General features: G+C 34.3%; 3 protein-coding genes across 3 annotated transcripts; 1 reads left to right on the top strand and 2 right to left on the bottom strand.

Annotated features, from left to right (window-relative positions):
- Positions 1-465: 465 nt before the first annotated feature.
- LOC105123600 (probable LRR receptor-like serine/threonine-protein kinase At1g67720) lies at positions 466-4,675 on the top strand. The gene is made up of 9 exons (XM_011023262.1): positions 466-804; positions 899-1,442; positions 1,551-2,008; positions 2,181-2,316; positions 2,415-2,486; positions 2,565-2,633; positions 2,767-2,838; positions 4,052-4,120; positions 4,234-4,675. Exons 1-9 carry the CDS (start codon positions 723-725, stop codon positions 4,271-4,273), a joined length of 1,542 nt encoding a protein of 513 aa, XP_011021564.1. The 5' UTR covers positions 466-722; the 3' UTR covers positions 4,274-4,675.
- Positions 4,676-4,965: 290 nt separating this feature from the next.
- Positions 4,966-6,028, bottom strand: LOC105123599 (uncharacterized). The gene has a single exon (XM_011023261.1). It carries the CDS (start codon positions 5,754-5,756, stop codon positions 5,049-5,051), a length of 708 nt encoding a protein of 235 aa, XP_011021563.1. The 5' UTR covers positions 5,757-6,028; the 3' UTR covers positions 4,966-5,048.
- A 9,970-nt stretch (positions 6,029-15,998) lies between these two features.
- Positions 15,999-17,667, bottom strand: MAKR1 (membrane-associated kinase regulator). The gene has a single exon (XM_011023260.1). It carries the CDS (start codon positions 17,430-17,432, stop codon positions 16,338-16,340), a length of 1,095 nt encoding a protein of 364 aa, XP_011021562.1. The 5' UTR covers positions 17,433-17,667; the 3' UTR covers positions 15,999-16,337.
- Between the last annotated feature and the right edge of the window lie 6,268 nt (positions 17,668-23,935).

The following is a 23,935-nucleotide window of genomic DNA, read 5'->3' as shown; positions in this document are numbered from 1 at the left end:
TTATTTTTTTAAAAAAAATAATATCATTTTAATTTAAAAAAATGAATTGACCTGAACAACATGGTGACCTAGTTAAAATCTAATAACTCGGTCAAAATCCAAAACACAGACTTTAAACTGAATCGGATCTAAAAACTATGCAATTAACAACACTTTTAACTTTTATCAAATTAACGCGTTATAAATTTAAATATTATATTTTTAAATAAAAAAATAAAATATCACTCAAAGCTATATAAAAACTGTTCTCGTAATGATTCGTAAATTTACATAAAAAAGTCAATTTCTTACTCCACCATGTTTATTTTTTATTTTAAAATTATTTTTTAAAATTAAAATTTAATTTTTTTATTATGTCAAAAATAATCATTAAAAAATAAAAAAATTATTTTAATATTTTTTTTAAATAAAAAACATTTCAATACTCTCAAACGGCCTCAAAAGGCGTCACACAACTGTGTTGGTATCTGCTTGACCTGGCCCTCCCATTTCCCGCGTCACCAAAATTCCTTCCCTCTTCTTCACCTCCTCCTCCCTATTCCTTTCTTGCATCCTATGACTCTCCAACGACCCATTCAATGCCCATTCCACTATGACCTCCACCACTACCATATCCAACAAACCAAACCAGACCAAACCCATTCAAACAAAAACAGAACAAGCTTCTCTCTCTCTATCTGAATTTCCAATTTCGTTACAATTAAAACTTGGATTTCTCCGTCATGCCCCCTCCGTCTCTCATCATCTTGATTTCTCTTTTTTCTGTCCTCTACCTCTCTTCCTCCCAGCCACCGCCTCTTCCCCGTAAGTAACAACAAACCCCTCACTTCTCTCACTTTCTTACACCTTTTTTTCAATCACTTTCTCTAATCTTTTTTGTTCTATCATTTTTTTTCAGGCACTTTAATTGATTGCGGTGCTACTGCGAATTCAACTATCAACGGTCTTCAATGGATCCCAGACACCGGCTACATCACCAGTGGGACCTCAAAGAACCTAACAATCCCAGTCCTCGATCGCACTCTCTCCACGGTCCGATCATTTCCTCTACAAAACAATCTCCACCGCAAATTCTGCTACGTGGTCAGGGTTTTCCGCGGAGCAAAATACATGATCAGGTCAACTTACTTCTACGGAGGAATCAACGGCAATGATCCGCTTCCTGTTTTTGATCAGATTGTTGATGGAACTCTCTGGAGCGTGGTGAATACCACAGGGGATTACAGTGACGGCATGGCGTCTTACTACGAAGGTGTTTTCTTGGCACGAGGGAAGACTATGAGTTTCTGTATTGCTGCTAATTCGTACACGGAATCTGACCCGTTTATTTCGGCTTTGGAGTTCGTGATTTTGGGAAATTCCTTGTATAATTCGACTGATTTTAAACAGGTTGGGCTCAGCTTGGTTGCCAGGCACAGTTTCGGTCGCAATGAGGTTATCCGGTGAGTCATCGACGCCTGCTATTGAATTGCGTGCTTATTGGCTTGTTTATGATTTCTATTTCTTTACAAATGTTGAATAGTTGCTCTTTTTTTTCTTTTTCCAATTAGATATCCTGATGATCAATTCGACCGGGTTTGGGAGCCATTTGGAGAACCAGTAATTCCACCTAGCAAAAACGTGTCTGTTTCTGGTATCTGGAATCTTCCTCCTTCGAAGATATTCCAAACGGAATTTCCAATGGGCCGGTCAAGTCTTCGGGAACTGAGGTGGCCTCCTGTGCCACTTCCTAATTCAATGTACTATATTGCTTTATACTTTGCAGACGATCATAATTCCTCTACAGGGGGATCGAGGATGATTGATGTAAGTATCAATGGTGTGCCGTATTATAAGAATTTGAGTTTGACGCCAGCTGGTGCTGCTGTCTTTGCTAGCAAGTGGCCTCTTAGTGGTCCTACCACGGTTGCTTTGAGTCCAGCTTCTGGTTCGAGCGTTGATCCATTGATTAATGGTGGAGAGGTGTTTGAATTGATTGCACTCGGAGAAAGAACACTTACAAGAGATGGTATGGTTACTAAGGACCTGCCTTTTCTATTGGGGTAGTGTAATCAGTTTGTTTTCTTGTCCTAGTGGTGCTTAGTTAACACTTCAAGTTAGGTAGATTGGGGTTGGATGCTTTGAATTTGTCACTTGCGTTGATAGTACTGGTTATATAGAATTCTTATTTGTTGGTGCAGTAATAGTTCTGGAAGCACTGAAAAGCAGTCTCCAGAATGTTCCTCTTGATTGGTACGGTGATCCCTGTATGCCGCTTCAGTATTCATGGACTGGAATTACATGCTCTGAAGGCCCCCGGATTCGCGTGGTTACTTTGTAAGCTGGGTTTGGTCATGAGAGAGTGTTTCTCTGTCTACATACTGCTCCTTAGTCCTTGACAAACAATTTATCTTTTGTTTTCTTTTTGTATCTAGGAATCTGACAGGCATGGGTCTTTCAGGATCGCTCCCACCAAGTATTGCCAGATTGACTGCATTGGCTGACATGTAGGTTATCAAAACTAACCGTCAATTAGCAGAAATTGAACCGGGATTTCTAGATTGACGCTCTCTTGTTTTTAACAGCTGGCTTGGGAACAACACTTTATCAGGATCAATACCTGATTTGAGTTCACTAAAGATGCTGGAGACATTGTAAGATTACCCTCCCTTTTCCCTTCCCCTGTTATTTTTCCCTGTTCCGCTTAAAATAGGGTACTTGGTTGCAGTTTTTGGTTAAATATAACACAAATAAGACTTTACCTGACATTGTTTTCATTTTGGAAAGGCATCTGGAAGACAATCGATTCACTGGTGAGATCCCCTTGTCACTTGGAAACATCAAGGGTCTGCGAGAACTGTAAGTCTTTTTAGCTCAAGAGCATATGCAAGTCTCATCTTATCATGTTACACGTTGCTTTCATGGCTTGGATTTTTATCCACTTATTTGCAGTCAATGCTGTTTACACCTTAGGAGCCTGTCCTTTAATGTGCTTTTAGTTGTTATGCTAAATAAATGGAACCCCGATCCAAGAGTCTATGATTTAAGTTTTTGGAAATCCTTTACCGTTCAATCATAGATCTAGAACTTGGTGCTATTGGAAATGTGGAACCATTCACTGAACAATTTAAAAATTGTGTTATTGCACACAAATTGAACCTTTGTTGCTCTATCTCATCATGATTTTTATAATAAGGTAGTGGCATCTGCATGCTTACTCCAACCCTCCCCCAATTGCATAGCACACAATCTCTTCTAGGCAATAGAAGTACCAATGTGGGATTCACATAGATTATCACACTTGTAACTAAAATGTCAGAGTAGAATCCGGAAGCACCCATCTTTGAGATTGGTAATTGACCATTTCTGACTTGGTGGACATCATATTCATACAAATTAAGACATTTTATACGGTGCAAGCAACTTTTAGCTCAACACTGATGTTCTCGCATGGTAGTTAATGAAATAGACGTAAGAACATTTTGAGGAGTTGATGTACATGGTTTAGTTTCCAGGTTAAGATGCCCAATCTTTTTCCATGTTTGGGCCATTGTCACTGATTCATTGCAGATGGCTTTTGCGCCTGTATGATAAGAATTATCCCTGCCAAAATTATTTTTAGTTCATAGACCTGTAAGTTTCTAGATAGAAGCGCTGGATTGAAATGGAATCGGAAGAACTGCTATCCGACATATTTTGTCGTCCTTAATTTCTCTATTTAAGAGTGGTTACAACAAGTTTGGGTATCAGACTCACGTTGCATTTACTGATTTAAGGTATCTAGTCCAATGGCCTTTCATTGCTGTCACTACCCATTACGTGTTTACTAAGTCTTTCAACTTAAAAACCTACATGGTAAAAAAATCTGGATGGTTAGCCATTTTATAGCTGGGTTGTTGACTTATTCTTCATTTTTGCTAGAAACCCAGACGTGTTTTAATTTATCTGCTGCTGATGAAATTAATGACAACACATTTGAACGTTTCGTTGTAGTGTTTTTTTATTCAATTGCTTATGTGGTAATTCTTTTTTTATTCTCGATTCATCTGACTTAGTTGCTTTTGTCTTTCAGATTCTTGCAGAACAATAATCTGACTGGTCAAATTCCAAATAATCTTCTGAAACCTGGGCTGAACCTTAGGTAAGTTTGAATGAAACGATGTTGTTTTTTTATATAATTAGTTATTTACATGTAAAACCATTTGTCAAATAATAGTTTAAGCTAATTCATTTTTATTTTTATCTTTTAATTAGGACGTCTGGAAACCAGTTCTTGGCCCCACCACCCTCTTGAGCAAAACACGGTATATGTACCCAGTGCAAAAGCGGAAGACTGCATTTACTGAGCAGCCGATTTTAACCATTTGTTTAAATCTTGATTTATTCTATTTAGAGATTTACAGCGTCTAGCTAGGCTTGGAAATTTTTCTAGAAGCTTTGTCATTGTCAGGTCCAGTTTCAGTCTTATCTGTTTTTACTTCAGTCGGTTGTCCATACCAAGTCAATCTGATTGTTCTTTAACTCGGCACAGTTGGCTTATGCTGTCAACCTGTACACGTAAACAGCTGATCCTATAAAATTCATTCGTTGTTGTATACTTGTATTTTTTTCTCTTCTTACCTTCCAGTTTGTGTAATTTGAAACACCTGGTCCCCATGTTCTTATAAAATGACGAGGTTTGATGGTTTGCTGTTAATGATCGTCTTATATCAATAACTTTCCCTCTGCAAATGACTCCGCAATATCTTATTCTCAGGTTCTGCATCTTTGCAGGTGGCATGGCACCTCTCAGGTTCCTATCCGTAAGTAACTGAAATGTACTTAATTGTCTTCTAAGCAAAAACAAAGTGGAAGAAGATACTATTTTGTCCAAACCATACGTTTTGTCGTCATTTTCATTATAATTCACCGTATCCATCATAATTAAGAGTCCTCTGAACACAAAAGCAGGGGAACAAATTGAAGTTTGAAATGAAGTGAATGGACTGATAAAAGAGATGAACGTAAAGACTGAACGACCCAACGGTTCTTACAAACTCGATCTACTTTTTGTTTCCCTTTCCAATCTTTCACCTTTCTAGCCTCCCTTTCTTAAGGGGAAACAAAGGCGGCAATGCACTGCTCTTCACCGGTGTGCAAATTGGGACATTTATCATTGGCCTTATTCTGATACTGGCTGATCTTGTTCTCTCCAGTCCTTTCCTTATCCTCTTCACATGCTTCTCTCCATTTCCAGGACCGTGCTTCCCTTCTTCCTTAGTAACAATGTCTGCAAGGGCAGAGCTAGAAGTAGATGATGTCGAAGAGGAAGACGAAGAGGGGGACAAAGAAGAAGCACGTTGCTTCTTTAGCCTTAGCAGCTCTTTCCACAGAACAGTGCACTTTGGTGGCCTTGGAGATGGGTCATCATCAACAAACCAAACCCTTGGCTCTTCCTTGCTCATCCCCTGCCCTTCCCCTTCCTCAGCTTCTTTAGTTTTGAGGCTAATTTTGTTGAGTTTCTCAGAATGCTGCATTTGCCAGAAGGGAAGTAATCTCCCTTCGAAAAAAAGCTCATCTGCTGTTAGCATGGTCTGGCTGCTCATTTTGCTTGAAAGGAACTCAAAGTCTGCATTTCTAGCTTTTTCTCGCTCTGCTTCTCCATCTTTCTCAGCCTGTGGGCTCGGACTAATTGGAATGAAGTTCTGGTCATGAAGGAAATCAGCAGAGAAAGAAATACGGGGGCTTGAAGGTTCAATGGATCTAGATGTTGCTTGAACAGTTTCTAGGGAGATCATTTTCTGCGTTTAGAATGAGAAAAACGAGGAAGTTTGTGGAGTTGACAGTGGAGAGGTGTTTTGTGGAGTTGACTGTCGAGAGGTTCGGATGAAGAGGTGCATGGAATTTGTGATAAATATAGGGAAGGAGGTGCCTGCTTTATGGTGTCGTTTGATCTCCTTTGTTTAGTTATGTGAGCAGTCTGAACGGACAGATTATACGGTGTTGTTTAGAATATGGGTAGCAGCACTTGGACACCCTGGGAAGAACTAAAGACAAGGTTTTTATTGCCAGGATAATAATTTTGCATACGATTCGGAACCCTTTGCACAGTCTTATTTTTAAAAAATCCATGGAAAGGAAGACAGAAGGAAAAAATTGACGGGAATTCTAGTCCTTTCAAATTTCTTCACAGTTAATTAATCTCGGGAGAAAACTTTTCCAGGTCAGTCTCTAGCCATGTGAGGGCGCATTTCAATGACCAAGATACCCTCTGAAAGAGCTTGGCTTATGCAGGTATGATGTGTTATTTACTGAACATGGGATGGGTTTCTGGTATCATTGGAGAGGGTAGATATCATATCTATCTGCATGCCAATTCTTGACAGGCTTCCACGTAAGATTTGGACAGCTCTGATGAATTTCAGACAGCTAATAAACACAGGAGTAATCTTTTAGGTGTTATACATGTTCTGTGATTTGATTATTCACAAAAAATTATTTCTGGCAGTCTGGGGCCCTCCTCTGTTCTATTATCGAGGAGAGGCAATAATGTTGAAAGCTTAAACAGATCGAACAACAACCAAAAGATCCTAAAGTAAGATAATTATTCTGTCCCTGTCTCCCTCCCCCTATTTTAGTAGCTCCACAGCAGGACGTAAAACTTGTCGAATCTTTACTAGATGAGCGATCGACATATCCACAGTATCTCAATAGTCTAGTTTCCATGCATTAAATCAAAGCTTTATCCACTGTCATGTATTCACATGTTCCCTTCCTTTGTCATGAGGTTCCATCAAACATTTTAAGGTGGTTTACAAGACATGCATTCGGATCTGATGTCATGAAGGGAGAAGCTTGAGCAGCCAAAGCAATATGGAAGTGGTGTTGACACTGGGCAGAGTAACTTCTGTTTTTCCATGTAGCCAAGAAAAAGAAAGAACAAAATCAAGATCATGAAACTTTTTGAGCAGCATAAGAGCTTGATATTGCAACTAAGCCAAGCTGGGGCCCGTGGACATTGAAGAGTAGCTTAGCTGTTCTCTCCTCTTACTATTTTGGCCAAACATAATGAGGCTAGGTTACTGTTGCAATTGCAGACAAGAGTACTGGCTTGAGACAGGGAACTTGATGGTAAATACTTTTGGGGAAGGGGGCCACAAATTATATGATTTCTTGACAAATTAAGAGAAGGCTCGACTAGTGACACTTTGCACAATTCTAAAAGGATGGAAGAGATTATTGACCCACGAAAGACTCCAAGGCAAAGCAATGTGGCTTAACTGTTCTTGAAGCGGGGGACCATTGTCAGTTTGTATTAAATTAAGCATGGATTTAGTCTGTTTAACGCAAATACTAGCTGTTAATTACAACACCTTGATTTTTGATACCATAATAATAACTCAGCCAGGAACGGTATAATGGCTGTTAGAGACGAGTGAGAGAGAGAGAGAGAGAGGTGGCCTACTAGTTTTGACTCTGACCAAGCATGTGTTGACCGATGAGTTGAGGAAGGCCACTCATAGTTAGGCAGGCGCTGCCAGGCAGTGAGTTTTGGTTGGTGAAAGTCGCCTGCTGGGCTTCTAAATCTGTGAAAAATAATTCTAATAGCGACTTTAGTAAAGTAAATTTCTAGATGGGAAGGTGAGGCATTTGCTTCAATGTCAAGCAAAAAAGGAGACATTTCAAGGGCGACTCTTTATTATACACGCAGCAACAAAGACGTGATTCCCAAGTAGAGCCACTACTGTGTCTGGCAGGCAAGAGCAGACTTGTCCTTTATCGGGCATTTCTTTTTTGCAGCTATTACACGGAGTTTTTAAAAATAGAAAAATTATTTGAATTACACTTATCGTTTACTCTATCTTAATTGAATAAAAAACCAAAAATTTATAGCTGCTAACCCTTGCGCTACAAACTGCAACCAATATTTTCTTCCATGTCAACTATAAATCAAGCATTAATTAGATTTTAAATTTATTTTTTTAATAATCATAAATTCAAATCTCTTTAAGATCATTAGAAATTTGAATAATTATTAATTTCAAAGTCTTTAAAATTAATTAAGTTATGATCATCAACGGTACAATCATACATAGTAATAATAATAAAAAATTTAAAAATAAAATAAAATTAGGGCCACCCAGTTATGTTCCTTCGTTAATCCTCTCGCTACTCTCACCGAAAATATAAAAAGAAAAGAAAAGATTGGTATGACAGGCCTCAACCCTTTGCTTTCCTCCATTTAGCCTAACGTTAGGGCTTGGGCCTTGGCCTGTCTTAACAACTATGCACGTGACCTTTTCCATATTATCCATTCCATTGTTTGGTTCCTTGACCTCTTCCTGAGGCTGTTCGGAATGACAGGGAGTTTCATTAGATTTCATTTTTTTAATTTTTTTATTATATTAAAAATAATTTTTTAAAAAATAAAAAATATTATTTTAATTTTTTTTTATATAAAAAAATTTAAAGGACAGTTATTACTGAGTTTCATGTATATTAACCAATAAATATTGTTTTAAGGGGCAACGAAAAGGAGAATCACCTCCATGATTAAGGAGGGGGATTGGGAATGGCATAACGCTATTTATTATCCTTCGAATCCTGAAGGAAAGAAACAACGAAGTAGTATTGACCTCTCAGCTCGAGGGCTCTATGCCGGGGAGCCAGCACTGCAACGTGGATCTTTTGTGCGTGGCTCATGCTGAGAAGAGAATGATTCATCAAATGAAAGGCTCTTTGCTGGGGCAAGTTCCTTGTCTTGGAGGGGTGATTCAGAAGCTGGGGCAGGAGTTTCTGGGCCTGTCTTCTTGTTAGATTTTGGGCAGTTATCACTCGATACTGGGGCAGAGACCCTTGAGCCAGGCACGTCTTCAAGAACTCCACTCGATAAAAACTCACAGATACGATATAGGCCAAGGAAAACTCAACGAAAAAAAATAAAATCCCCTAATGTTTGTTAAATACAAGTGTGAGATGCATACTGTAATTACTTTTGATGGTCCTTGACAAACTAAGAGAAGTGAAGATGAATGGATATCTATAGAAGGAATTGAGATTTGGGATCCAAGAGAAGAAGCGAGAACCTACTTGGATTTTGAATTACAATAATCTATCACCACATTTAAAGCAATGCTTTGCATTTTGCGCTAAATTTCCAGAAGATGACGAGATGAGGAGGGAGCAGTTCATTGGTTATGTCAAATGGCTTTATTTCTTTCAGGAAGGAAATGGATTTGCATGTTACGGGTCTTGGGATATTCAATTAATTGGTGGGAAAGTCATCTATGCAAGAGGTCTGTGGCAACATAACATGATATTGCACAATTCATTGCAGTGCAATAATTTCATAGAACAGAAAGGAGACAATGAGTTTTTTTTTTTTATAAAAAATAGAATTTGTGCTGTTAACGTATTTTTAAAATATTATTTTACTGTCAATTTAAAAGAATTATCGTTGCAAATCACAGCGTCTCTCGTGTAATTTATTTTTAGTCTTTTTTAGCAATTAAATTCCGTTTAAATCAATCCCCTTCAAGGATTCTAAAACAAAAAAAAAAAATTAGTCAACTCTTAGAAGAGGTACAGACAGGCTCTTAAGGAGCGGAATACACAATGCTACCCTTGGAGGGAAAGTGCCGCTAACTCCATTGATAGATCGAATATTGCCATAAAAGCTATAGAAACCCACCTCTAAATCAGGCGAGATTAACTCACACGGAGGCTGTAACAACTCACTTTGTGTTCACCTCCACGTCACTATAAAATACTGGGTCTTTTTAAGTAGTTTATCACCAAGATTGATGGAAAGGTAAAACGGATGAAGCTATGAAAGAAACTCGAAACGGATGATGGAGGTAAATCGAGACAATACATGAATCCTAAGGAGAAATTCAGTGCGCAACAATTCACGATGCTAATTAGGTTTCAATATTTCCACGAAGGTGAGCAGGAAATTTTGCTGGTCTCCTGCTAAACACCTCTGGCTGGATTTCAAGCGCTCGAATGCCATCATCCATGTTGCTCACAATGCTTGATTGATTGATTTGGCCACTGTTGATTGCCTTATCATTGCTCTCGACAGACTGAGATTGACCAAGTATTCTCCTCCTGCCTGTCCCATTGATAGGTGTGCTTGATGATCTAATTCACTAAAAAAGCCATGTTCGATAATTTCCATTGCAAGGCAAGCTAGGAATCCAAAATCTACAGCAGTAATGATGTTGCTGCTCATCAAAAACCAAAGACAGGAGCATTATATACATCATAGCTGCTTCTGCGCGCGCGTGTTGTGATATTTTGTAATTTGTATTGCATTTACTCACCCTTTCTAGATCTGTACAGTTGGACGACAACATAACAGACCCCTTTTGAATTCTGAAATAAAGTGAAGCCGCCCCTATATATATAGCGCGCGCAAGGGAGGAGGGAGGGAGAGCTAGAGGGAGGTCGGCCCGCCTATGATACGCTCTTTATCGTTGTGTATAGATTTTGTATTTTGTTTATTGTGGTATAAAGTAAAATAATAAACTATTAGGTGATAAACTACAATATTGTCTAGTGAATAAATTTATTGTTGTATTATTTGATTATAAAGCACGTCAATCTAACATATATAGTATTTTTTGTAGTTTAAATAATAATAATAAAATATTTAAATTAATATTAAGATTTGAAATATCATTAATATAGATCATGTATTTGTATTTATTTCATTTTAGAATTCACATAAAAGAATTATTTGTTTATATTATGAGTTATCATTTTCGGTTTGGTTTGATTTTTATTAAAAAAATAACTAAACTGAAATTAAAAAAAAAATTAATTCAAACTGATAAGTTTCGATTCAATTCGGTTTGATTTTTTAGAAAAAACCAGTTTGGCTAAGTTTTGACTTGATATTTCTAGTTTAACTTGATTTTTTTTTTCTATTTGAGTTCGGTTTGGTTTGGTTTTTTCTTATAAAAAACTGATTTGGCTAAGTTTCGAAACCATTTTTTTTTAATTTTAATTAGTTTAATCGATTTTTTAGTTTTTTTTTTCAATTTTCTTGGTTTAATAAGTTTTTTTCTTTTTTTCTCACTCCTAATTCGTATATCTCATGTCACCCACATTACATACAAGCACAAAACATTCATTATTAACATTCTCAATTATGTATATTTCTATAATAAAAAATAAACGAAGTTTCTGCTCTTACTGAATTAAGAGCGTGATATAAGATTAAGAATGTGAAATCATAATATTAGGAGTATTGCAATAGATATCAAGATAAATATTTACTGTTGATGATTTTGGAAAGCAATTCTAAGGTTGTTTTTATTTTTTTATTGAAGAAATAAGCAACATTCCATTTCAAAAATCTCTCCTCGTACCTTTGAAGTGGAACTACTACGTCCTGTCAGTGAAAGGTTCTAGTTTTTAAAATTAAACAAGGAAGTTTAAAATAACTTACCAAACATTTTTTTGAAATATTTAGGTGTCTTGCTTCGAAGCAAGAGAGTAGAAACTAAAAAAACACACAAAGATTATCATTTTTAATTTTTTTTTTAAAAAATAGATAATGTAATACATGATGTTTCTTAAATAAAAACATATTAATTTTTTTTAAAAAAATATTAGTTTAATTATAAATTTTATATCCAATTTGATGAGTTTGAGATATTATAAATTTAACAAGTTTTAAATTAACTTAAATTATTATTTTTTAAATTTTAATATTAAACCAATTAAAAATCATTCAAAAATCAATTGGGATCATACAAAGTTATTAAAATAATTATATGTCAAATATATTTAAATACAATTAATCTTTCTAAATGTCTTTTTAATATCAAAAAAATATATATTCACACTATTTAAAAAAAACTTTAATATCAGCTCTTCTTAAAATATCTTCCATTGGAGATACTCTTAGAGGTGCGAAGAAGTATGAGCCAGAGAAGAGAGGACCACGTCAATTGCAGGGTGAGTGTGTTTCCTTGTAGGAGTGATTATTTCCAGTTTGATATGATTTTTACTTAAAAAAATACAAACTAAATTTATTTTTTAATATCAAAAATCAAAACCAGCTCAAACACATTAATTTCAGTTTAGTTCAATTACTTGAAGTAAAAAACCAAACAAACCATCATTTTTCTCTCCAACAAACCAAAGAAACACAGACATCATCTTCAATCAGCTGCCATTGGCATTTCTCCCCTCATTCCTCGCTAGCACCTTGATACTAGAGCTAAATTTGGAGAGGTAGGGCTGGTTATATCAAGTTGAAAGAGATCCAACTCATCTGATGGAACATGTTGAGGCACCATATACAGCATGCACATGGGGGCATGAAGCTGTTGTGCTCAAATTGATAATTAGCATGGCCAGAGAAACAAGAGGTCCGTGCCAAGGAAGAGAGGGTTAAAGGAAGAGGGTTTGTTTACACGGCTTGGGTCCATGAACAACTGATCTTGAGGCACCCTTCCGTGGGATGTTTTGTGACCCATCGTGGATCCGGTTCATTATTAGAGGGCATGGTGAATAAGTGTCAATTGGTCCTGTTTCCGAATGTCGGAGACCAAATAATCAATGCAAGAATAATGGGCGGGGATCTGAAAGTTGAAGTGGAAGTTGCGGGAGGAGGAGAAGATGGCTGACTTGGGAGAGGGGGCGGCTGGGTTTGAATTGGTTTATATTTTTTTTTGTTTTTGTATTTTAAAATTGTTCTTGAATTTTTTTTAAAAAATTAATATTTTTTAATATTTTTGTATTATTTTGGTGTACTGATATCAATAATAATTTTTAGAAAATAAAAAAAATATTATTTTTATATTTTTATAAATAAAAAAAATATTTTTTATTTTAAATTAATATTTTTTAATATTTTTGTATTATTTTGGTGTACTGATATCAATAATAATTTTTAGAAAATATAAAAAATATTATTTTTATAGATAAAAAACACTTTAAAAAACAATTACAACTTCACTTTTAAATATATTATTGTAAAATTAGAATAAAAATTTATGTTTATACTGTTATATTTTTTCCATTGTGGTTCAATGGGTATTTTTTTGATTTTATAATAAGTTAATTTGTTTTTTTTTTTGTTTGATCAATTTAATTAATTTTTTGATTATTTTTATTGGTTTGTGACTTATTGGTGTGTCTACGTAGAAGTTTGTATCAGGTACTGTTTGGTATTATAATAATAATTATTTTTATTTTTTTTTAAATATATTCAAATAATACTTTTTAATTTTTAATATTTATATATTAAAATAATTTAAATTTTGAGCTAACTTATGGCCAGCGGTTTTGCCAAACCGGATCTTAAACGACAAGTGGGAGATCCAAAACTTAAGGTCAACTTCAGGGATTCCATTTCCCAAACCACAGGTTCCATCGCTATCCCTTTTACCGCCGTCGTACCATAACGATAATAAACAAGTCTAAGAGTGCGTTTATTATCCGCTAGGTCTCATGTTAGTGGTGAATTAAGTACAGTAATATACGTGGTAATGTAATAAAGAAAACTTTCTTTTATGCTGCGATATCAATTTAAAAACTAAATTTGAAATATAGGTATTTGTTATATATATTTTTAATTAAGTATTGTAAATATTTTTTGAAATATTTGAGAGTATAGTTATAGTTATTTTTTATTTAAAAATATATTAAAATAATATTTTTTATTTTAAAAAAATATTTTTAACATTAACACATCAAGATGATCTAAAAATAAAATATTTTAAAAAAATATTTTTAACATTAACACGTCAAGATGATCTAAAAATAAAATAAAAAAATTCAAAAAATAAAAAAATAAAAAATAATTTTTTTGAAAAACAATTTTTAAACACAGAAAGAAGAGTTAACACTTCTTCTAAATATTTTATCTATATATTTTGTTATATACAAACTTCAACCATGATTTTTACTAAATATATAACTAAATTCAACTAAAAATATTTTAAAATTTATTTTTTTCAGACCGTAAATCACTAAAACTATCTAAAAAAATAAACACACTCACAAAACTAAATTATCTTAATAGCTCCTTCAAAATTAAAAACATGTTTAGTTTTTTAAATTAATTTATTGATATGAAACTTAATTAAAGTTAAATTTTATTTTGAATTATTTTAGATACTGATCTAATTAAATTTATGACCTAAGAATTAGCTTGTAATCTAATTAGTTTGGTTAACTTATCATATCAACTTTATAAATTTTAAATAAAAACATGAAATAATATTATTTTAAATAAAAAATAATATGAATAAAGTCGGTGATTCATTGAAATACCCCATGGTCGAATAATTCGAACCTGAAATCAGATAAGATCTTGTATGCTTGAGTCACGCAAAAGCTCAAGGGGCCTTGAATTTATTGGCAAGGTAAAATTAGAGAGCGAGGAGCTCAATATAGATCATAATTCTCGTATACGTGTCCAGACCCAAGCATGTATCTCTATCATTAAAAGTACGTGACTATAAATGGCGGTGATATCCTTGAAGGGGCCCATCATATCATCATCCCGGGCCCGCATAGAGAACAATATATTTGTAAAAATCTCGAGTTGATCCGTTTATGATAAGAAATTGGCAACCAACAAAATCATGACAAATGCAAGGCTACAACAACTCGAAACTGAATCGCGAAATAATCGGGTCCCGTACTTGTACTGCACCAGTGTATTGTATCATTGCTTCGTCCGTTTCACTATCATGCACCTGCGATCTTTTTTTTTTTAAGAAGAATTATTGGGTTAAAAAACACGGGTGCTCTTTGCTTATTGTAAAGGAGACGCAAAGTGCAATCTGAGGGACAAAGTGAAACTAAAATTCTAGAAGCAAGGGTCTCCTTAAAATTTGATATTAAATAAATAAGGGTGGATTATTGGTCTACAGTAAGTTTTTTGTTTTTGGTGGGGACGGCTAGGTACATATTTTTTACGGAATATGCGCTAATTAATTTAAAGGGTGCGTATAATATATATATTTATAAGATTTTAAACGTAATTATTTTAGAAACTTCTCGACGTTGGGGAGGGCACCTCTCTTGGACCCCCGAAGAGTCACGGGTTCGTAATTGTTCATGTATTTTCTTCTCCCAACTCAGATTAGATCGGCGAGATGGATCTACGATGCGCGCATTCATTGATTTGAAACATCATCCGACTATAATGCAAAGAAGGGATGTGAGATTTTGGGAAGAACATTCAGGTTAATCTGAGATGTATTAAGCTACGCTCACTGGTCATCATAGGATTCACAAGTGGAATCATATGATCAATATTAATTATGTTAAATAAATTTATTTCATCATCAAACCACATTGCGATGGTGGGTGCGCTGCAGATAGACCGGGTGTTGTTGGTGAGTTTTTATTTATTTTTATTTTATTTTATATTATATCAAATCGGTAGAAATATTATTTTGTCCGAGTTAAATGGATCTGAAACTTCTAGTTTCTTAATTTAATTTAATTCCAATCTAACAGTAAATTCTACAATCTGCGCTCCATGCATTAACTCGTATAGATATTAATTGGACCTCACATGAGTATAATTAATTTCTTATATATATATATATAGTACATGTATTTGTTTTCTAGCTCAATGATTGAAAACAATTTAGAAAAGGAATTAATGGCGTGTGCACTTGCAGACAACATGTGATTTTCGATTATTAAAAGCCGGAACAATAATGTTTCAAATTTGAATTTGAAAATATCATAAATGAGAAACTTCGGCGTTGCTTCAGCTTTATGCATGCTATGTAATAAATGCACCGTCTTTATCTATCAGAAGTATTCATTTTTATGCACATGGCTCGCTGATTCCAGGAACCACAATACAAAAACAAACAAAAAATGTCAAGGACTCAGATGCCATGCATGCATAGTTGCTTACTAGAAAAAAAGGGGAAATATTCGGCATAATTAATGGCTCGGCCCAAATGGCAATCGCTTGTTTTTGGGGGACCTAATGACAAGACGTTTTCAGATCTAAAACATCAAGGCAAGGCAACAAGATCACCGGGCACAGAGAGTAATTATAACGACAACCCAACATACAACTGTTCTGTTCATGTCCAAAAAAAGAACACAACCTAGGGAAATGGAGAAATGTAAACAAGTTAATTAAACAGTTGGGACTTGGGAGTTGCTAGAGTTGAGTATCAAATTAGCTAGTGAAAGACAAAACCGAAGAGACCTCAAGTTACAGGTTCCAAGGCTAACATGCTTCGATTTTCATGTCCAAATTAACTGACAAAATTAAAATTCAGTGTTGCACAAGTACACCATATGCAGGGAACACACATAACAGTACTAATTAAGTAAAATAAATTAGCTTCCTGATCAAGAGTTAATTAAATCTCTAGCTTGCATTAGATTTCATTATTGATCATGGTCTTGTTTTGCATCATGGAGTTCTTGCAATGAGCAATCGCACCTTGAATAGCGCTCTGCAGCTCCTCCATTGATGATGCGTCCCCGTAGCACATGCCACCACCTGCAGATGCAGCAATCCTACTTGTTGGGCCAGCTGCTGAACCACCCATAAACCCGTTTTTACAAAGCACACCAGAGTGACTAGGAGATGACCGCATGGAGGATGGACAGCTAGAAACGCAGCTTCTCCTTCTTGGGTACCTCAAATTTCCCGAGAAAGAATGAGAAAATACTCCAGTATTAGCAGTGCTTTCCTTTCTCGCATCCTTGCCAGAGATCGCATCATCAATATCTTTCATAGATCTCTCCAATTTCGTTGACAGAGTGACAGCTGTATTAATTGCTGTTGATGTCGGCAATATTGAATGCACATGGCCTCCCATTTTTTGCTGTTGTTTCTGAGATAGTTTCTCATACAATGGCTTCACTTTCTTGAAGTACTTCCTTATAACCTCTTTTGCTGTAACGCTTATTCTTTTCACTGAAGAACCGGGTACGTTATCATTTTCACGGCTCTTGTTGTCTTTCTTGAAAACAGAAGAGAATCTTGATAGAGAGAAGTACTTATTGCTACCCTTCTTATTGATCTGTGAACTCAAGTGAACATGGTTTTCAAAATGAGGGTGGTTGTTATTAAGCCGCCTGAACTCATCATCTTCAGTGACTGAACTAGGTCTTGACGAGTCACAATCTAGCAAGACCATATCACTCGTAAAGGATGAAGTAGATTCATTGGAGCTGCCAGTGGAGTCACGGGAGGCGGTGGTGGTGGTGTCAGAGGAGGAAGAGGTGCTTGATGAAGCTAAGAGAAGAGTACGGACCATGGAGATGCGTGGAGAGAGATGGAGAGGCAAGAGCTGGCCCTTGTAGAAGAGCTCATCAGCTGGGCAAAGAGTTGTTGAGGATTTGCGTGGAGATAAAGAGATTGTGAACTCAAAGTCTGAGGAGGAAGAGGAAGAAAAGGAATGTGAGGGTGACGGCGGTAGAGTTTGAGACGATCTTGTCGAAACTTTCTCGCTTCTCTTCCCCATCTTTGTTGCTTGAGCTACATGTTATTTGCGCATAACATGATGCTGATGGGGATAGAAAGAGAGAGGCGGGGGAGGTTAATCTGAAATCAAAACTGAACGACAGACGAGGTTAGGTGGGTTCTTCTAATTACAAATGATTTATTTCTTGTTAGAAGCTGTGAAAGTTTCGACCCAGGACTTCTAAAGGACGATGGGTTATCGTAGATGTAGCTTGACAATCAGGTAGCTCTTATATTGTTGATCAGTATATATGGATGGGGTAGCGTTCAGTTTGACCTCACACGCTGTGGTGGGGTGTGTAAAACAAGCGCCACCAGTAATGTGGTCAGTGGTCCATGCATGTTTTTGTGCACTGTACGTTATTTTAGCTGGTTATGTAAGTCCTGGATCTGGGTAACAAGGGAGAGGTCACATGGGAGTTTGTTGCGTCTCTTTCTTTCTTCAATGTGGCTGATCAGCTGATAACGTGTGACATTGCAAGTGTTCTGATTGCATGGAGTGAGGCGTCACGTGCCTCAAACGTGAAAGGTGGGGTTGGATCATGGGTCAGCCCAGAGAAGTGTCTTGTAAATTGCTAGTGTATTTTTATTTTGCAGCGTTTCTTTTGTAACATGCATTTAACATTGGGACAGCAGAGACAAAGGCAAAATGCATGCTGTAATTAGTGTAATCAGTAGTTGCCGACTCATATGATAACTGTACTGTCTCAATATTTAATTTTTTACCTGCTAGGTACAGCTGTTTAAGGTTCACAGGCTATGGATTTGATGGTGATTACTGATCAAAATCATGGTTAGTTGCATTATTATATGCCGGCTTCTGGGACAACAAAAGCTTGCCAATTATTTCGGTTCTGTATAATCCGCCAGCATGCATGAAATTAAATGCCTTCGAAGGGATTTACAGTAAAACCTTGAGCTTCATCTCCAGTGTCCTAGTACTACTCTCTTCTAGATCTCACCAAATCTTTTCCACCACATAAATGAATCCTTAAAGCTGCATGGGATATGCTCTGGAAATTAAATTTGGGACTGTTTACAGAACTATAGATCTCTGGCCTTAATTATTTGATCAGCCCCATATATATATCAACTCGATCTATAGCCTCGATCGAATACTGGATTACTTATTAAATGAGGAAACGATAGCGAAAGATCTCGCTGTTAAGGTTAAATCAAGCATTAAATCCCATTTTCCAAAACACGGTTTAACCATTTATTAATCTTCCTGTCGTACGGAGGGATTGGATTACAGCAAGTATTGTATTCTAAAACCTAATACATCGCTACGATGTTCAATAAATCTGCGGCTGTAGTGCACAGAACAAGATGTTCTGCAAGTATGATGCTTAAAAATGCAAGTGAAAAAAGTTGCTTCCTTTAAAGCACATTGAAGGAGGTGCTAGAGACTTTAAAACGATGAAATCTTGAGGTATTCAAGGCACCGGAAAGCATAGTATTATTAGTACGTGAAGAAATGGTCTAGTACTTGTTAAACAAACAAAGATTAGAGGAATGCTAGCTAATTTTTAGCAGATGTCAATGATAAACTGCCATGCCGACTGGTCCCTCCAGGTCTTTAGCCTCGAGGGACCATCGCAATTCTCCAAGCAAAGAAGAGTGAGAATTATGCATCTATATCTTTCATATAATCTAGAACTTTTTTTTCATATATATAGTACCTATAACGTGGAAGGATTACTTTCATGATAAGGCCCAAAACGCATGGCCAATTTATCCAGATTCAACAAGGGGACCCGAAAACAACTAAGCATGGACCATGAGGAAGCCGGCTTTCAATTAAAAATACATTTTCGATTCGGAAATACTGCTGGACGTAATTGATGCCCTCCTTTGCTCTCTTTCTTTAGCACAAACGAACACTAGTTTATGGACACAATTGGGCATTTTGCATGTTGCAAGCTAGATTATCTTGCGCGGGGTTAAGTTTAGAATGTTTTTATGCCCAAAAAGGGATATTTCTATTAGTGATATTCCAAGTACGCTTGGACTCTAAAGGAAAATCAAGTTCTTGATAGTATATTTGGCAAATTGAACGAAGAACAACGCCATTATAGTAATCCTATATAATTCACAGGCTAACCGGAAACATGAATCATTGTCTTCTATGCTCGAGGGGACAGATAATGCCATTAAATAAGCTGGAAGTGTACTAAGGATTTTGTCACGGGCCTGCTAGAAAAAAAAAATGGAAAATGTCACAGAATATTCTGCTGGTATATAGAGAAGATTCTGTCATTACTGAAAATTATCAATGAAAACGGCAATGAAATACTACCGTCACAGATTAGCTCATCAGGTTTTTTATCCAGAAAAAAATTTCAATATTGATAGAATCATTGATAGAATATTCACACCTAAAATCAGCTTTTACCGTCTATTTTCCATTGAAATTGCCCCATTGCCAACTAAATATAAAAAAATATTAAAAAAATAGAAAGTATCGGAGACTCCGTTGGAGTTTTTAATTTTGTTTGTTTGTTATAATCCTCATTCCAAAAATTGTTCACAACAAACCCACACACAGCAAACCCACAACAAGAACAAGAAGCAACTCCGGAAATTTTCAACAAACTTAACAATGAATAATGCTAAATGGATTATGTACATGGACCTATGAGATTTCATAGCTGAAAAATTTAAATAGTAAATTCATATAAATAGCACAAAACAATGAAATAGACAAAATTATATACATGAACATTACAAAAAAAAAAATTAAATCTCCAATAAGAGATACTAGTAGGAACTATTAAAATCCCAATTGAAATACAATAATATCAACAAGGTAAAGAACATCACATTGGAGGTGTTGAAAATTAAAAAAGAGAAAAAGATATTTATCTAATCGCACTTAATTAAGCCTAATATATTATATTTTGTTTTAGGAATTATGTATTCATTTTCTCTAACTCAACAACCACTTTTTTCTCGGCTTATATTTCTACAATCTCATCAAACTTGTATGAACAATAACTTGGTTTGGAATGTGATATGTTTAGAGACCTTTTAGGATTCTAAAGAAGACTTCGTATATGAATCATAAAATTGATTTATATTGAGTCCATCATTTACAGGAGCCTTCAACTAGATTTATATTGAGTCCATCATTTACAGGAGTCTTCAACTACTCTTGAAGATCATAAAGAATACAGGTGAAAGAGTTTTTTTTGAATTTCTCAACCGTATTGGCATTATATCTTTTTTGTAAAACAAAAAAAAATCAAGATTTAAAATTCAACTACATTTCATATTATTGATGTAAATGAATAATATTAAACTAATTATAATGATCAAAACACTCTCTACAGACATATCCACTCTTTTATCAACAAACTTATTTTTTATTTTTTCTTTATCCTCATTTTTAATATGATTTTTTTCATATAGCTCCATTCAAATCAGTTTTTAACTTTTTTTTTTTCCTGGTATAAAACTAGAATCGCTTTTCTGGTATCAAACCTTAAGTTTTGTATTTTCATTTTGGATACTAGAGCTTGATCAATATGTAAACTTTATGTGATATACTTTTATTTATATCTTTTTTTCAGACTCAATCTTATTCGTTGCTTTTATATGGATATTATACAAAAAAGCTCACAATCTAATACAGCTAATAGCTAAAGTATACATGATTTAAATTTAGTAAATATAAATTAGGTAAAAAAATAAATAAAAATACAATTTTAGAACAATATAACATAACATGACTGATTATAAAGAACATATTGAATATTGGTTATTTCAACTTGCCTTGTGAGCGCTGAAATTCCAGCCTAGATGCAATGTTTTTAAACCCATTTAATTGGCACGGGACCATTTCAACCATCTTTTCTTCAAACCCATCACCCGGGCTGTTCATGATGATTAGCTTATTTAGCAAGGATAAAATAATTCAATCTAGTGCCTTTTTATACCTATAATGTGAAAATAGGCAAACGCTATTTATTAACTATTTCTTTAAATTATAGAGAGCCACCGCCTAGTTTCTCGTTAGTCTTAGCGGGCCCAAACCTTAAAAAACGTTTCTCATTAGAGATGCACCGAATTGCTTAAATTTAGCTTTCTGTGATGTGTAGCTAGGCCCGGATCCAAGTGGGTCATTTAATGGGCCTGTCGTTTCTGGTCTGGTATAAAGCAGACTTAAGTGAGCCGAGATAGAATGGCGGCCTGCATTGCACTCATGCCGTCGGGCCTGAGCAGCATGGAAAAGGGCACGTGACATGTTATTCACGCAGCCAACCCTGCTGTGCATTTATTTTTTTATTTATTTTTTATTGTTGTTATTATTTTCAGTCAAATCACGTAGAACGAGAGACGAGAAGAAAAAATAACAACCATCATAATCAGGAAAAAAGAGGCACCGTAGGTGGTCTTATTTGTTTAAACTTGGTAAGCTAAAACATATTGTTCAAGTTGAAAGTAAATTAAATTTGAAACTTGTTTGAAAAATTATTTTAAAAAAATTAATTAATAAAAAAATTTCAGTCAATATAAAATATTTTTCAGTAAAAAAATATTTAATTTAATTTTTTAAAAAATATTTTTTATTTCGGGTGGAAATATTTTAATTTTTTAAAAAATATTTTTTTATTTCGGGTGATTTAGAAATGTTATATTATTTGTTAATTATATCAAATTTAATCCTCAAACTTTTGATTTCTATATATATATATATATATATATATATATATTATTTTAAATATTTATTTTTTAATTTTATTTTTTATAATTTAATTTTTATATAAGTTTTGGTCATTGTTTTTATAATTATATTTTTTATATTATTTTAAATATTTATTTTATAATTTTATTTTTTATAATTTTATTTTTATATAAGTTTTGGTCATCGTTTTTATAATTATTTTTTTTCTTGTTATTTTTTATAATTATATTTTTATATAGTTTTGGTTCTCATTCTTTTGATTGTTATTTATTTTATTTGAAATAATTTATAAAATATTAATTATTATTATTTTAATTTCTTCATATTTTAATTTTTAATTTTTGAGATTTGATTTTTATTATTATTTATTTTATTTGAGATGGTTTTTTTTTTCAATTTCATTATCATTCAATTTTTTAATTTACAAGATTTATTTCTCATTATTTTAATAAACTTGAAAAAATAAAATATTAATAAGTTATTTTTCAATTCATTTTACAATACATGACTAAATACTGAAAATTATTTTTTAATTTATTTCTCATTAAATTACTAAACAGCATAAAGTAATTTATTTTTTTCTAAATTTATTTAAAAAAACTAATTTAAAGCAAACAAACAGGCCTGGATTTTTTCCAAAATTAACTCAAAATTTTTATTTTCTTTTTGCAATAACAGAGAAAAAAAATTTCCTTCCATATAAATCCTCTGTGTGTGTGTAATTTTAAATCCAAACTGGAAGCTTCACTTTCCACGCCTCTCACTCCTGTGATTTTGGATCCCAGGTATTATGCTGGACTAAAATCTAGCATGGCATAATTATTATAGATCAATTTCGTCAATTAAATTAAAAGGATGTTACAAATCTGAGAATGTTTAAAAGCTCAAATTTTAATTCTCAATTTATTATATCTGATTTACATTATCTTCATCCTTCAAGTTTGATGCAAGTCATTTATGCTCAACATATGATTTAACTTATTTTTTATCAGATTTATTTATATAAAAAATAAATTTTAATTTTAATTCGGATAAAAAACCTTTTTTTTAATATATAAATTATGTTGACAAACTTTTGAACTATTAGAACCCGTTTGGGTACGCGTTTGCATCCATGTTTTTTTTTAAACACACTAATTAAGCGTTTGGTTATAGAATGTTAAAAAATAAAATACATGGATCCCACCATTAAAATGCGGTAGAACCACAATTTTCTGGAAGTAGTAAAATACTGCTTTTTTTCAAGTTTCAACCTGTGGTTTGAACTTTCTAGAGATAAGTAAAGTGAAATTACCAAAACAAGAACAGTGTTCTCGTTCGGTTCTCATTTCTCTTTTCATTCTCATTCTTGTTCCTCCATTTGCATTAATTTCCCTTCCCACCAACTCTAATTGCACACAACAACTTCACAGTAACCATTACTGCTGCAGAACCCAAAACATTAATTGATGACTCCTTTTATTTCTTCACCTTCAATTGTCATTTATTTCTCTTTAACAAAAGAAAATGAAGAACAATAACAACCCTTTGCAACAACCCCGAAACATGTATATAGATCGAGCATGATTCAACCACCAGAGCTCAAGTTTCTAAGGGGTTAGTTCACTGGTCTGTTCTTATAGAAATTTTAAGTTACTTCTTGTTTATTCCATCGAAGATCTGTTTATCCCCTTTTGTTTAATTATTTGTTTATATGCTAATTTTTCCTTCATTTCTCCTTATTAAAAGAAAAAGAAGACGACGAGCAACTTGTTTTCCTGCAAGCAACAACCCCACCACAGATATCAACATCGTGCTCCATTCAAACACCTCAACTG

Source organism: Populus euphratica, unplaced genomic scaffold (genome assembly GCF_000495115.2).
Source record: "Populus euphratica unplaced genomic scaffold, PopEup_1.0 scaffold9.1, whole genome shotgun sequence".
Lineage (NCBI taxonomy): Eukaryota > Viridiplantae > Streptophyta > Magnoliopsida > Malpighiales > Salicaceae > Populus > Populus euphratica.
This window is presented reverse-complemented; position numbering and strand designations above follow the sequence as displayed.

Bases quoted from the DNA above. Each gene is read 5' to 3' on its own strand.
- LOC105123599 (XM_011023261.1), bottom strand. From the start codon at position 5,756: ATGATCTCCCTAGAAACTGTTCAAGCAACATCTAGATCCATTGAACCT.
- MAKR1 (XM_011023260.1), bottom strand. From the start codon at position 17,432: ATGGGGAAGAGAAGCGAGAAAGTTTCGACAAGATCGTCTCAAACTCTA.
- LOC105123600 (XM_011023262.1), top strand. From the start codon at position 723: ATGCCCCCTCCGTCTCTCATCATCTTGATTTCTCTTTTTTCTGTCCTC. The intron at 1,443-1,550 runs GTGAGTCATCGA...TTTTCCAATTAG, and splicing joins GGTCGCAATGAGGTTATCCG to ATATCCTGATGATCAATTCG. The intron at 2,317-2,414 runs GTAAGCTGGGTT...TTTTGTATCTAG, and splicing joins CGGATTCGCGTGGTTACTTT to GAATCTGACAGGCATGGGTC.